At 52.1% G+C, this 13,672-nt stretch overlaps 2 protein-coding genes across 2 annotated transcripts; both read left to right on the top strand.

The window, feature by feature from the left end:
* The first annotated feature begins 1,873 nt into the window (after positions 1-1,873).
* ZnT49B (solute carrier family 30 member 9) lies at positions 1,874-5,537 on the top strand. Its single transcript, XM_003744860.2, has 10 exons — positions 1,874-2,111; positions 2,345-2,460; positions 2,642-2,761; positions 2,852-3,047; positions 3,148-3,273; positions 3,403-3,589; positions 3,674-3,977; positions 4,101-4,311; positions 4,428-4,620; positions 4,709-5,537. Exons 2-10 carry the CDS (start codon positions 2,367-2,369, stop codon positions 4,865-4,867), a joined length of 1,590 nt encoding a protein of 529 aa, XP_003744908.1. The 5' UTR covers positions 1,874-2,111; positions 2,345-2,366; the 3' UTR covers positions 4,868-5,537.
* Positions 5,538-8,624: 3,087 nt separating this feature from the next.
* Positions 8,625-11,775, top strand: LOC100902317 (sin3 histone deacetylase corepressor complex component SDS3). The gene is made up of 5 exons (XM_018640161.1): positions 8,625-8,708; positions 9,186-9,251; positions 9,382-9,875; positions 9,974-10,840; positions 10,957-11,775. Exons 1-4 carry the CDS (start codon positions 8,680-8,682, stop codon positions 10,252-10,254), a joined length of 870 nt encoding a protein of 289 aa, XP_018495677.1. The 5' UTR covers positions 8,625-8,679; the 3' UTR covers positions 10,255-10,840; positions 10,957-11,775.
* The last annotated feature ends 1,897 nt before the right edge of the window (positions 11,776-13,672 follow it).

Below are 13,672 nucleotides of genomic sequence, written 5' to 3'. Positions count from 1 at the left end.
TGAGAGAGGGGACAGCTAGCTCACACTCTGCTACAAAGCCAAGGCGACTAACTTTCTGAGCTCTTAACATGAAAATTTTGCTCGAATATCGATAAGCATCAGAAGAAGTCGCGACTGAGGGAGACCGAGACACGATAGATCGAAACATTGACAAACTTTCCGTAGCCCGGAGATATTTCGGAAGAACATCAGTGCAATTCTATTCGGGGTGTTTGGCATACAGGGGAGGCTTCCTCTACCTCAGGTTCGAGCACGTGAATCTTCGTCATGCATCACAGGTAGTGTACGTGCTCATTTGGACCTCAGCCAGGACTCCCTAATGTCTGCTTGGGCGAGTTCTCGCTAAGGGTGACGGCGGATGACATCATTTGTCGGCCAGCATCCGCGAGCAGAGCCTTGAAGAAAGAGCCGGACATCTAGGCCGTGTTCGTGAGCGGGGATAGGTGTCGTGATGGAGATGTTTCTCGGAACGTCTCTGCCGTCGTCAATCGTAAGCGGCGGCATTCTTCTGGGGGTCATGGGTCGGCGGCGTCGCCTTCCTCTGCGGATAATCATTCCACAACGGTATCAGGCCCGGGGGTACCAGGTACCCCGGGGGTATCGTTGTCGTAACGTCGTATCCCTCGTACGTATCCTTGTCGGAATATCGCGTGAAGGCTGTTGATGGGCAGTCCTGAGGGAATCTCGTCGCAGCGTCCCATGATTGATCATGCTGAGAGAATTCGAGTCTCTCCCGTCGAAGACTGACCGGCGATGCGGGGTGCCGCCGTCAGTCGCGCGATCTTCGGGTTCTCGCGACTGCGAGATTCAACCGCAGTTAAACAGCTGTACTGAAGCATGCAAGCTGTACAGGGTTTTGGTTGCCCACCTATCGAAGCTCGGACTCGTGCACATCCGCGGCACCTACTGGTAATGAACTACAGGCCGACATGATGAGCCAAAGAGACAAGGTCGAAGAAGGTCACTCGATCCTGTACCGATCGGGATCGGTCTCCTCAGCGGTCTCAGAATCTCCGTCGCCCGCAGCCTACGCCGCTACTGAGTTCTCGGTAATCTAGGAATGGCTGGGATAGAGCCGTGAGAACCGAGCGAGCGTTGATAGGCCCAACTTGAGCTGTAGGAAGATTCTCCCTTGTAATAATACGATATACCCACAGAAATATTCCAATAGTATGTAAAAGCTCGTTTTCAATGATAGTCCGTCCTCACGAGAAGTGCCCTGTAGAAGGAATCGGGTCGAATGGAACCCGGTTCCAAGGAGAGCCCCCGGGGAGAATACAATCGGAAAACCGAGAAGTTTCGTCAGCGTGCCCTAGTATTCCAACGGTCACGACGAATCCAGCTCTTCAACTCTTTCCTCTCCCAAGTGAACTTCTGCACTTGGGGCCGCCTCTCTGGTGCTAATGCTTTCCACACACCCATCCAAGTAGGAACACATATCAAGTAGATTGGCTATATGGAGCACCCAAGTTCCCATCCATGAGCTGATTATGATCTCATGATGGAAACCATCATCGATGATGGCATGCACAGCTATATGGAACGCTCGCTTCGTCCCATGAGAATTCGCGGCGATTCTCATGGCCGAGCAAAGCTAAACCCTCGGGGTATCGCCCGAAGACAGCAACGGCAACGGCAAAAAATCAATCCATTCCTTCGCATGATTTTCTAGCCGAGACGGCTACGGGAGGACGGCACTCGTTCTGTGCGCCGCATTGTTCATTCCTCGACGTCGATCCAGCCTCGAGACTAGCGAACGGAACAGGGGATTTGTGCGCGAAAACGCACAGAACCTCAACTTTGAATCCGAGCTTATTTCGCGCCACACTGATGTCAACAAGTATGGCTGCCCCCTTGGTGACTCCTTGAGTTCAGGAACTGAGAGAAATTTTCTCTTTTCATTCCTGTACTCGAGCGACGTCTCTCAAACAACCAGAGATCGCCTGTCCTACTTTGTCAATCTCGTCCTGGATCATTGAAGCTGAGAGAAGAGATCGTGTTGAAGTCAATGATGAAGCTGCTCCGTGCTGCCATCGGTACCCGCTCCAGAGATTCGACCTGAAAGAATCCGATCATTCACCTCCGACAATAAGACCGGTGAAGCGCGCCTGGTACGTCATAACCTGCTCCTTCAGGCACGCATAACTTCAGCTGCGGTACACTCGAGGTGGCACATGAGTTCTTGCTGCCCAGAGTATCGGCGGACCGTATATCTCTGGACATCGCCCGTCTTCTCTGATTGGATCGGATGTTACGAAGTCGGATCAGAGCCTCGGCGTCCACCTCGGCCGACTAGATGGCGGAAGAGGCTGAATGCATATTTCGGAGACTCACTCGAGTACAGTTCTACAGGTCGAACGCCAGCCATGAGGATGTGCCTTGTCACAAGTTGGACTCAGCGGTGCGTTTGCGGGGGCACCGTCTGGAAAGGCCTGAACCCGAAAAAACTACACTATTCGGGTAAGTGCGAGCAGCTCTGGAAATCTGGAATAATTTTCTAATTTAGAAAGTGTTCTAATAGAATCTTTCGAATTTCTTCTAATAGAATTTTCAGAAAATTTTATGATAATTTCCTAATAGAATTTTTCTAATTTTCTCCAATTTTCTTCAATTTCCTCTCAATCGGTGTTTTCCTCTTTAGGCCGTGGTGTTCGGGACTTCGTGTTGCGGTCCTGCTCGACCACCGTTAAATCCCCAGATGGCGGCAAGAAGACACCTGAACGGAAGGCAATCTCCGAAATGCAGCAGACAATTATTAAATGTGAGTGGAGACGCACGAATCGTTTTGTAGAAGCATGGTCATAATCACATGCATGATGACAGTCTAATCCGCTCGATACTGTCTCTGCAGCCATAAAGGGTACGAGAATAAAGTTGGATGTCAACCAAGAATACACCGAGAGGAATTTCATCACGCCAATCAGGGCCATGACCGAATACGGACTCAAACTGCAAGACCTCGAGGGTCTGAAGAAAACTCTTCGACGTAGCCCCATCAGCGACAACCCCCCTATTACTGTGTTCCTCCGACGTGACGTGGAATCGAAGTGAGTAGGCAGAAGAACGCGCGATTCCGATTCGATTCTGAATTGTTGCCATCGGAGCCGTCGTCCGCTGCATGGGGTTCCAATGGCTTCTTATCACCAGAGCTCTGGAAGTTTACGGCTCCATGGAAGCCCTCGAGGACATCCAAGCGAAGCAGCTGGAAGAGCTGGACCGACTACGGGAGGAAGAAAATCTGAACGCCAAGAAAATCCTCAAAGAGTTCTACAAGTAAGTTATTTCCGTCGTGAAGCGTAAAGTTTCTCCTCGGCCCGAATTTGAGGCGAATTTCTTTATCCACTCGCCGCCGGAGTATGGATGTTCAAATGATTCATCTAATGAACATTCGAGTTCCCGTAGAGCTGAGCGTCGGAACGACGAAGCACGACAGCGGGAACAGATACTGAAGGGCAGCGGGAGAGTTGTAAAAACCGCGGTGGTCATCAATGCCGGCAACTGTGTCTTCAAAACCGTAGCTTGGTTTTACTCGGGCTCTCATTCCATGTTTGCCGAAGCTGTTCACAGTTTCGCGGATACCCTCAACCAGGTGCGTCGATCACCGAATACCTCCGCCGTCCAGCCTAGGCGATGTGAAGCGTTTTGTAACAGTCGAGTTTTTTCTCCGGTGAAGCTGATCCTGGCATTCGGGATTCGGAAATCGCTCCAGCAAGCAAATCCGAACCATCCGTATGGATATCACAACATGAGATACGTCTCTTCGTTGATTTCGGGAGTCGGAATATTCTTCTTCGGAGCGGGCCTCGCCTGGTATCACGGCTTCATGGGTCTCATTTACCCCGAAGCCGTACACTCGCTATACTGGTCTTTCGTGATCCTTGGAGGGAGCTTCTTGAGCGAAGGCGGAACGCTATTCGTCGCATACAAGGAGATTAAGAGCGGGGCTCGAAAAGAAAATGTCCCCATGTTGGATTACAGTGAGTACCATGTCCTCAAAAGGGGAGACGCTGTTTCTTGCACCTTGGCGCTCACGTCGACGTTCAGAGATTATTGAAAGGGATTGTAGTAGGTGTTTTCTGAGCTCTCATTTCCCCGAACAGTTATCCGCAGCCGGGATCCCTCGGTGAACGTGGTCCTTCTGGAGGACATTGCCGCCCTTATGGGGGTATCCATAGCTGGCACCTGCATGGGCTTGACGCATGTGTACGAGAACCCAATCTTCGACGCTGTCGGCTCGCTCTTGATCGGGGGGGTTTTGACTTGCGTCGCATCCTTCATAGTCTACACCAACACCACTGCCTTGGTCGGAAGGTGAGACAAAGCGCCCCATAGAGGTATTGGATCGAATTCCACGATGTCATGATCTCTTCCTCGGGCTGCCCTGGATGAGTGATATTAATCTGTTCCCCATCCCATCATTCGGTCAGATCGATCCCCTTCGAGCAAATGCAGCGCATAAATCGGGAGCTCGAGACCGACGTCATGATCAGAGCTATCTACGACGTCAAGGCCACTGATATGGGAAACCAAATCGTCCGCTACAAAGCTGAGGTGGATTTCGACGGGCGCGAACTAACCCGAAGCTACATCGATACTCAAGATTTGGAATTCTTGTTGAAGGTTTGTACTTCCGGCTGTTCGCAGAGACGACACATCTGTATGTATATTTGGAGGAGTTTTCTGACGGCTTGTGAACTCTTCTTTATAGGAAGTGCAGGGCTTCAAAACGATAGAAGAGCTGGACGCATTTATGTTGAAACACGGCGAGAACGTCATCGATCTCCTCGGGGCCCAAGTCGACCGCATCGAACGGAAGCTCAAGAAGAGACATCCCGATGTACGCCACGTAGATCTTGAAGTTCTATAGAGATACGGATCTCTCGATCATTATGGAATTCAGCTGAATGCAAGACTCCTCCTGAGCGATAGTCTGCAACTCGGACATGCGATGGGAGTTTATGTGATGTAAGGAGGTCCGTGTCGGCGAGTGATGAGAAGACTCGGATTGCCGCGAAGTCGACCGCTCTTTTTAAGAATGAAGCCTATGGGTCGAATGGTTCCCTCCGAACTCGGAGCGATGACGTCCGAGGGAGCGAGAAGAGGAGCTGGCTGGACACGGACGTCATGCGGCTCGGCATCATACTGCGACAGCAAAGTCTGTATAGCTCCTGAGTCTGGGAAACAATTGCTATTATTTTGTTCTGTAGTGGAGGATCTTCCCGCGCCCCGCTTAGAAATCTGAGCCCCCCCTGAGATCGTAGTTCGTGGTAGGCATGGGCAGCGGGGCGGACGCAGATCGCGATGACGCAAGGCTGCCCTTGATTGAGCGCATATATTCACGAGACTGAGCTTAGACTTTGTGCGAGTGGATTGCCGCGCGTGCGTAAGACGCGTGAGAACCCGAAGGGATTGTGTCGCATCCGGACCCGCTGCGGAACGTTGACGAAGACTGAGAGACAACGCACAAGGCGTGTGTATGTATAAGATTTGGGCGCTACGAGATGAGGAATGACGGAAAAATAAAAAATCTGTAATCTCTTCAACCATTTGTTGTCGATCCGGTGCAAGTCTCCTTATCAATTTCTTAATCTCTGAGTCAATTCGCAAGTCGTTCCCCGGGGAAAGAAGCAGCGAAACACAACTCTATCGCGGAAGCGACGACGGATGGTGTATCGAATCCGCTGCATGCGCGGTCGGAAAATATTCTCGGATATCCCAACTTCGAAACGTCAAGGCACGGAATGGCGTCCCCCATCCGTTACCGAGGGACCATGGAAGAACCTAGATCCTAACGAGTGCTTCCCGTTCTCCAAACAATCGTGTATTCGCCGGGATGAGCTCGCAACCTCATTTAGTCAGATCTGTAGTACCCGAAATGCATATACACCGATATTTTGATAGAATGCTCCCCTCGGGATTGGATTGAGGCTTTTTCTTGGGACTTCCACCGTCAAGTATACGGTGACTCTCGCGAGGCGATCTTAGCTCTATCTCAATTCCATCCAATGAAGTATCTCCAGAGTTCTGACCGCCGAGGCTGTCAAAATGGCCCACCAGAGGCTCGCGGAACCCCAGGGCTCCGCGGAGCTCCGGTTGGAGCCCGCTGCGGGACTTTGCGCTCCTCCGTGCGCGAAGCCGACACAGACTGCTCCCGTGCTTGTCCTTCCCTCGAAGAACAGGTCTGCGGACCGCGGCGGGCGGGATCGTACAGAAATCAACGAAAAGCAATCTACGCTCGGAGTTTCCTTCGAGGAATTTCGAGATCCATGAGATCCCAGTGAACGGAGAAATCGTCGGATTGCTTTGACCATTCATCCGTTTTGATCGAGCTCGAGGTCACATCCATAAGATTTCCAGGCTCGTTGCTCCTGGGACGAATGAAGATCACGGAATCCTCGGCTCTGGTTCTGACTTCATGAATCGTCGTGTGGCTCTGAAGGAGACCGGCTCCGCTCCGTCGGCTATCTCGGTCATCATTCCCTACATGGTCATGGATCCTGGAAACAAAGATGAGACCATCCGAAACGATTATGCAATGATCCATGGTCTGCTCCCACCAAGAACCTTGGATTGATCGCTGCATTGGTTGCTAATCGTAGCCAGTCGGATTTTCTGATTATCTGACAGTGCGATATCGTTGGAACGCCCGGAGGAGGACTCCCGCTCTCCAAAGTCTCCCAAGCAAAGATCATCATCGACAGCGATCTCTATTGACTTCTCTGCTTCCGTAGAAGTTCGAGTCCCCGCGCGAGGGAACATTTTGTGAGAAATCTCCATCAACCTACTGGAGGAGCTCTTGAGACGCATGCTCTCTGCAGAGGCTTTCCGTTTCCAGCGGAACGCCATTCTCAAGCTCACGAGGTTGCGGAAGTTCTCGCCGCCGCTCCGATGATGATGACGGGATCAGAGCAGAAAAGCTGTTTGTTGACGCGAGATAAAGAGGCCTGAATTCTCTGACTGAGAGCTCGCGAGTCGCGAGTCCGCTATCAAAATTTTTCCGCGCGCTCGTTCAGAGAAAAGGCGACTTCCATTCCCTCCAGCCGCTCGATTCCCCTACTAGACGCTTACGGTAGCCTTTGAACTGTGTCAGAACTCCCGAGCAGCTGCTCGAGTGTCGCAAGCGGCAACCCCTACCCGAAGAGCAATCGTGTCAGAGCGATACGGATACTGGAAAGGTTCAGGATCATTGTGTGAGATCGATGAAGAGAGTGATTGATTCAGAACCCAGTGATGTGAGGAGAGACGGAACCGAGCAGGAAACCGTTTCTCGCTGTGGGCGATACCTCTTCTAAGAACTATTCTCAGCTTGTGCGGAACATCTCGAACATCGTTGAGAATCGCTGGCCATTCCTCCCAGAGGATAGACTTCGCGGATACTCTCTGGAGCTCGATGAGCTTGTTCACGGAGGCGAGCTCCAGTAGGACCGAGAGGAGAAAAATGAAAAGCAAATTCTTCATGGAACGCCTGAAGAAGAAGAAAACCATCATCGTCTCTCACCCGTCCTTCGAGAAAATACTGGACGACTTCGGGCAGGGAGAAAACGCCCGCGTGAGAGAAACGGACGAAGGTGAGTTCCTCCGGGGATACAGGGAGTTCAGTCGGGAGGGACTTTTCTCGGCAGAGGAGAAACACTCTTGTCCCGCTCCCGCTTGGATTGATATCTCGAGTCTTATGCCCGGTAGCAGAGCGTTCGATACTCTCTAGGATTTCATGTGCCCGTGGCGGATCGAGGGAAACTCAAAAAGGCATCTCTGAGTGGGACACGCAATGGAGAACACTCGCGGTGTTTCTCAGTCAGTCAGACTCCGGCAGACTCTAGCGCTGCTTCTAGAGAGCCAGTGCATCGGCGCTGGTCTGCCGGTCCCTTCACGGATCGTTGGGAGATCCCTCGATTCTTATGAATTGCGTCGCAGTCGGCCGATTCGGTATTTATCCACAGCGCGATTTTGCGTTCCGCATCTTTACGCTCACTCTAAAGAAGAGCATGTGTTTGTGTCGGCTATCAGCTGCTCGCCTGTTTGCACCTCGAATTAGCAGACGGCCTGTCAGAGAGGGATGTGGCGTACGTGACACACTCGTATGTGTAGAAACACATAGGGGGAAGCTTATACGGCATAGTCGATTTCCATGGTCTGGGATCCCAAAAGCAACCCTCATGGGGCAGGTTCGTCGGAGGGGGCGAGCGACGAGCTCTCGTTCTCTATCGTGACGAAGTATCTTGATCGAAGGGACTGCGAAGGAGCCGCGGAAGAGATCGGCGGCGGGTTGCTGCATCAGCTGCTGCGGCCGTGTGAATTTCGTCTGCTCGTTCGGTGCCCTCGCCACCATCACACAGCGATAACTCCGCCCTCATGAGCTGCTAACCAACGAATGCCTTAGCGACCATGAAAGCTGTTACGACTTGTTTCGCTCCAAGCTTCACTTGGCCCTGATGTTCGTGTCCACCAGTTGATCCGCTCGGAGTCTGATCGATTCAGAAAGACAAGCTTGTCCTTTGCCTCTTGTGTAAGCAGTGCAGTGACGCCTCAAATTCAGCGGGTGTCTATCTCTGCCCGGGATCCCTCAACTAGAGAGACTTGTTCGTGCTTCCCCTCGTGCCATCTCCGCTCAGCTTCGGAATCGGAGTCAGTCGCAATGAGTCAAACACTTGTTTTGAACCATTCGATCATGTCGGACAAATGCCGTCGTCCGATGAGGCTCATAGCAGGTATGATTTTGAAATAGCGAATCTCCGCTGCCAGGCGCTTCTCTCAACCGAGCTGCGCTCGAAAGCCTCGATCCGAGTCAGTGCGGCACTCAATGTCATTCCCGCGCTTCGACTTCCGCGAGCGAAGCCATGGCCATGGGCGTGCAGATCCGTTTCCGCGGATCCGGTGAAATATTCCGAACGTCCATGTGAACTTTGTCCCGAGCGCGAGCGTCGGTTTGTCTCGCGCTGACTAGGAAACCCCGGACGGGTGGGATGCCAGCGTAAAGCTTAGGCGGCGTCCCTTGGTACATGGGGTAAAATGACGAAGTGGCATTTAATGTGCAGGACATCTCCTTATTTGAGATGTTTCTTGCCTCTCGTAGTCCCTCTCGACAAGGCTCGTTCCGGAATATCATCTACGTTCACCTTATGCGATCGGAATTTGCGCTATGGATCATCTTGTATTCTCTGGTCACGTTTCATTCTCGTCTACAGATACCGAAGATGCCTCGGAGACCGAAGTCTGCAAACAGGAGGAAGAGTTCAACGAAAAAAAGAACAGTGAGTATTTTGCCGCGTACCCTTCTGCTAGTGGGTCGCGCCTCGAGCCGATAGCTATCCGAACTCTCTTCGATTGTAAGTTACTGTTAAGTCTGTGACTCGGTGCTAATGTGAATGGTTCCTTCTCCAGATTATTCTTGGAAAAGATAGCGATGCTCCAGAAGCAGCTCCAGCAGGTGGCTGACGGCAGCCATCCCGAATATCAGCGAAGGCTGCGGAGAATCGAGTTCGTTCACCACGAGAGAAATCTATTCAATGAAGTCTGGAGACAATGTGAAATCGAGCGAGTCCAGGCCGACTGCGAGGCTGAGCGTAGTTTGGCTCTGGCGGATCTCGAGGAAAAGACTTCGGAGCTCCAGGACGGGCTCATTTCGGAATTTGAAGAGAAACGTCGACACGTGGAACTCGAGAGGAATGTAGTGGAGCTCACAGGGGACCCACAGGAAGTCAAAACCGCTAGTACGAGAAAACTCCGACGCCGACCAAACGATCCCGTTCAGCCGCTGACCCAGGAGAAACGACGGAAAGTTTCGCCGAGTCAACTCAATCTCTTATTGGACGAGGGAGACATCCTCGAGGACCTTAAGACCATTCAGCGAGGCAAACAGGCCGTGAACCGAAGAGGTGGGTTTGGAGATGCAGTGGAGAGAAATCCGGGAATCCTATGCAGAGCTTCGGAATTCGCACCGCAACGAGTTATTATACGATTCGCAATGTTTCAGGAGATTACGAGACAGATCTGACAGACATCGGGAACTTCTCGGCCGCCGTGATGTTCCAGGATGCGAAAATCGAGCACAACAAATTGTTCTATGATAAGAAATGGCATCACCGAGGCCAATGCGTTCATGTAGAATCTCGGGAGCACGGCCGCTTCAACGGTACGATCGAAACGATAGGAACCTCTGAAATCAGCGTGAAGAAAGCTTCGGACAGCACTCGGGTTCGGATTACTCTCGCTACTTTGCAGCGAGGCAAGGTAGTTCTCCGACGGAAGTCATAATGCCTCCGAACTCCCCGAGTTGCCTTCTCAAGTGAGCTCCGGCGGTCGGAGCTCTCAACCCCTAGGATGTTTTTCGAATCGTTAATACTCTAATATGCGAGTTTTTAATTATCGTCCCAGGCTATGGGCTCAGATTGTTCATGTAAATTAGGGAATCGATGCCAGGTTCGCGGCTAACGCACGTCCAATCCCGAATCTGTGCAAAGTTCCATTCGGGAGAAGTTTGTCCATTATCGTGTACATTGTATTCCGAAGCATCTCGGCTGCGGAAGTGACATCACGCGGTGCGTCGGTGACGCGCCCGCTCGTTTCGAATCAGATTTAGGACCAACGCGTGCGGATGTCAGCTCCTTCCGATAGTTTGCCGAAACGCGAGGTTTGTTGTCGAAGAGGTAAGAATGATGCTCGAGGTCGTTTGTATATTTGTGAAGATTGTCTCGCCTCCTAAAATGCTTTCATGGGTCGCGTGCACGAGGATATCGACAGCGTAGCCGGAGGGGCCCGGCTCGAGGATTTGTAACCAGTCAGAAGCTCATCTAGTCAGACTTGCTCCCGTCGGGTCTGTCCCGATACTGAAGCTGCAGTGGTAGGTTCGATGATGCTTCCGGGAGCCCATCGGCTGGATTCTGAGCTCCGCGAGATGCGGGTGTATCGTCGATACCGATCGGTACATTCGTTCAAAAAGTCGCTTCTGAATTCCAGTGATTTCGCTTTGTGAGTCTTCCCCTCAAGGCAAAACCTTTGCGAGACACTACTGCCATCTCAAGCGAAAATCGCTTGGAAAAGCTCCCCACCGTGGATACCACTCGGCCTCGCAGCCAAAATCGATGAGAGGAGAAAGCCGCGTGTCAACTCATAATTCTCGCGATTTGCTGGGTTTGTAATTCCTGGTGAATTCGCTCTCATATCCATCTAGCTCCTGGTAATCTATCAGCGTCGCTGAAACGTCAGATTCGGTTCGGGGCGGCAGCCTGAAGAGAGCGTCAGTAGCGCCGAACATCATCGATTTGAGTGAAGCTCAGATTCGCGACAGGAGATCGCGTTGAAGATTCGTGCAATCTCTCGCAATCGGTACCATAACGAACGTTAAATCCTGCTCTCGACTTGGGAAATACCTCCACTTCTCTCGGGTCCCCGCCAGATTCTTATCTTGTATCGTAGAAAAATAGACGCCGATCCGAAGAGCTGTCGGAGGATCCTCGGGCGAAGGCGCAGTCAAGGAGGGGTCACTTACCCAAGATTCGAATCCCCTTGAAAGTCATTGCACGGTGATCATATATCCTGCATGATCCTGACCCGAATCGATATCGGATGAGGCAGAAAGTCGATCTATGTAAATACGTGTCCATATGCAATTATACCTATGCAGCGGGAGATCTGAGATGAGTCCCGAATCCTCATTTTTCCCCATATCACTCTGGCTCCGCCGATGCGAATCTTAGGAAAGATTGACACGAAAATTAGGCAGAGCATGGAATTTTGGAAGATAGGGATCTATCCGCTAAATTGCCCGACATCATGTGAGAGAAAAAGCCCGGCTTCGACTACTCAATAAAATTAATTTGTGGAAACAAATAAGTGTGTCTGCGGCGGATTGTTGCAGGGAGCGTCCTATTGCTGTGCCTCCACAAATAGGATGCAGTTTGCAGATTCGGCATCAACCGATGAGGATAATAAACACCGCGTACAGTGGGAGTTGATCTATCTAGACGCTTGAGCATCGAGCACGTTGAGAGCTCGGAGCTCCCACGAGGACGAGGAGTGATCGGCGAAGTCCCGGGTATCTTGCTGTGAGGGTGGCACCGTGGCACGCAGAGAAGTCCCGCTGACGGACAGGATTCCGTAACTTCGCTCTCAGTGAGATAAGAGCGAGACGCGCAGCCTAATGTCAATCGGACAACGAGCGAAGATCATTGGCGTCGTTGTCTCCACGACCGATCGATCTCAATCCGAACCCCCCACGATTTCCCGCACGGAATTCCTCCACAAGACCGCACCTGCAATCTGATTGGAACCTCTCGCCAAACAAATCAAACCAGGCGGCTTCTTCCCTCCCTCCCTCACCGGACCACGTTCAGCGCTGTCGTCCCTTCCCTCTGTTGTTGTTATGCTTTGGATGGCAAGGAAAATTCTTATTTCTGGGGCATTACCGGATCAGACCTCGAGCTTCAGAGAGCCAGTAGAGCCGTCGGTCTTCCGAACTGAACCCAAGCTTGAATCTCGACTACCCGCATCGGAAGACTTGTGCGCGTGGCTCCAGCGGCGGGCGGGACGTTCTCTATTCTCTTGTGACAGCCCCCACTCCTCGCAGGGTACACATCGGAAGACAGCGTTGTCACCTGAATCCGGGCGAATTCTCGCCACCGTTCGTACTTCAACAAAACAGGAACTCTTGTGATCACGTTTCCCCATTCGCTGAGCCGGACTGGAGCGAGCTAGCCGCAACTCGCGGGAGTGAGTGCTCACGACTCTAACAGCTGCTGAACTCCGCATGGAATGCGTGATAGTCCTTTGACACCCTTCACGTGGGCCCAGTTGTGCCATGAGCCGTCTCTAGAGATGCATCCCCGAAATTAATCGATCGAGAGCGCAGGAGTCTGAGGACCAGTAAGCTAAAAAAATATGTTCCTGACTCGAATCAAGAAGAAGAAATGTCCGATTGGCAGGCAACCAAGCTTCGAGAAGACATGCAACGATTCTGGAACGAACGAAATGCTCGCCGGTGGAAACAGCAGCGATGAAGGTGGGTTTTTGGTGACTTGGACGTCACGTCTCTTCCTCCGACCCCTCCGAACAGAGCTCCTCGATCCAATTCCTCAATCAACGCTCATTTTAGCGGCCCTGATCGGTCGGAGGAGTTCCTTAATTGCGCTTTTGTACGAAGCGACCCCGAAATTTCGATCGTAAATTCCATGTTGAAGAAATTATACGCTTCCGCACGCTGACTCCCGGCTAGTCAGGATCGGATAATTTCACCTCCGAGTGCGGTCGAAAGGGTCCAGACCGAGCCCCGGTGTTTGAGCTGCGTGCGCGAACCAAACAGCGGGAGCCTCTTACGATCGCGACAGCCTCTCCACAGGGACAATTGCGATTGGACCAGGAGCCTTACTCACTAGAATTCACTCCTGCTCGGATTACGAGGAGAAGACGTTCCAGTGAAATCTCATGATTCCAATAGCGGTTTTCGGAGCGAGCAGCAGCGCTACCACGCGGTGAATATCGGTGTTGGTGGTGAAGACCCCCGATCCGCCGCTGCTCTCCTTCTTGCCTTTGGCGCGTCGGAGTGTTATTGTTGCGAGGCGATTTCGTCTGCTACGCTTTGGCTGCCGCCACCCGCCACTCACATTGACTGCCGCCGCCGCCGTCGGCGACGACGACGACCGATGCGCTCTCTCACCAATGAACAGCCGTGTCAGTC

The sequence above is a fragment of the Galendromus occidentalis genome, unplaced genomic scaffold (assembly GCF_000255335.2).
Source record: "Galendromus occidentalis unplaced genomic scaffold, Mocc_1.1 scf7180000077475, whole genome shotgun sequence".
Lineage (NCBI taxonomy): Eukaryota > Metazoa > Arthropoda > Arachnida > Mesostigmata > Phytoseiidae > Galendromus > Galendromus occidentalis.
Note: the sequence above shows the minus strand (reverse complement) of the source record. Positions and strands in the feature narration are given on the sequence as shown.

Excerpts from the sequence above, each read along its gene's own strand:
- ZnT49B (XM_003744860.2), top strand. The coding sequence starts at position 2,367 with ATGAGGATGTGCCTTGTCACAAGTTGGACTCAGCGGTGCGTTTGCGGG. Across the intron at positions 2,762-2,851 it reads GCAGCAGACAATTATTAAAT|CCATAAAGGGTACGAGAATA; the intron begins GTGAGTGGAGAC and ends CTGTCTCTGCAG. Across the intron at positions 4,312-4,427 it reads ACCACTGCCTTGGTCGGAAG|ATCGATCCCCTTCGAGCAAA; the intron begins GTGAGACAAAGC and ends TCATTCGGTCAG.
- LOC100902317 (XM_018640161.1), top strand. The coding sequence starts at position 8,680 with ATGCCGTCGTCCGATGAGGCTCATAGCAG. Across the intron at positions 9,252-9,381 it reads GTTCAACGAAAAAAAGAACA|ATTATTCTTGGAAAAGATAG; the intron begins GTGAGTATTTTG and ends TTCCTTCTCCAG. Across the intron at positions 9,876-9,973 it reads ACAGGCCGTGAACCGAAGAG|GAGATTACGAGACAGATCTG; the intron begins GTGGGTTTGGAG and ends GCAATGTTTCAG.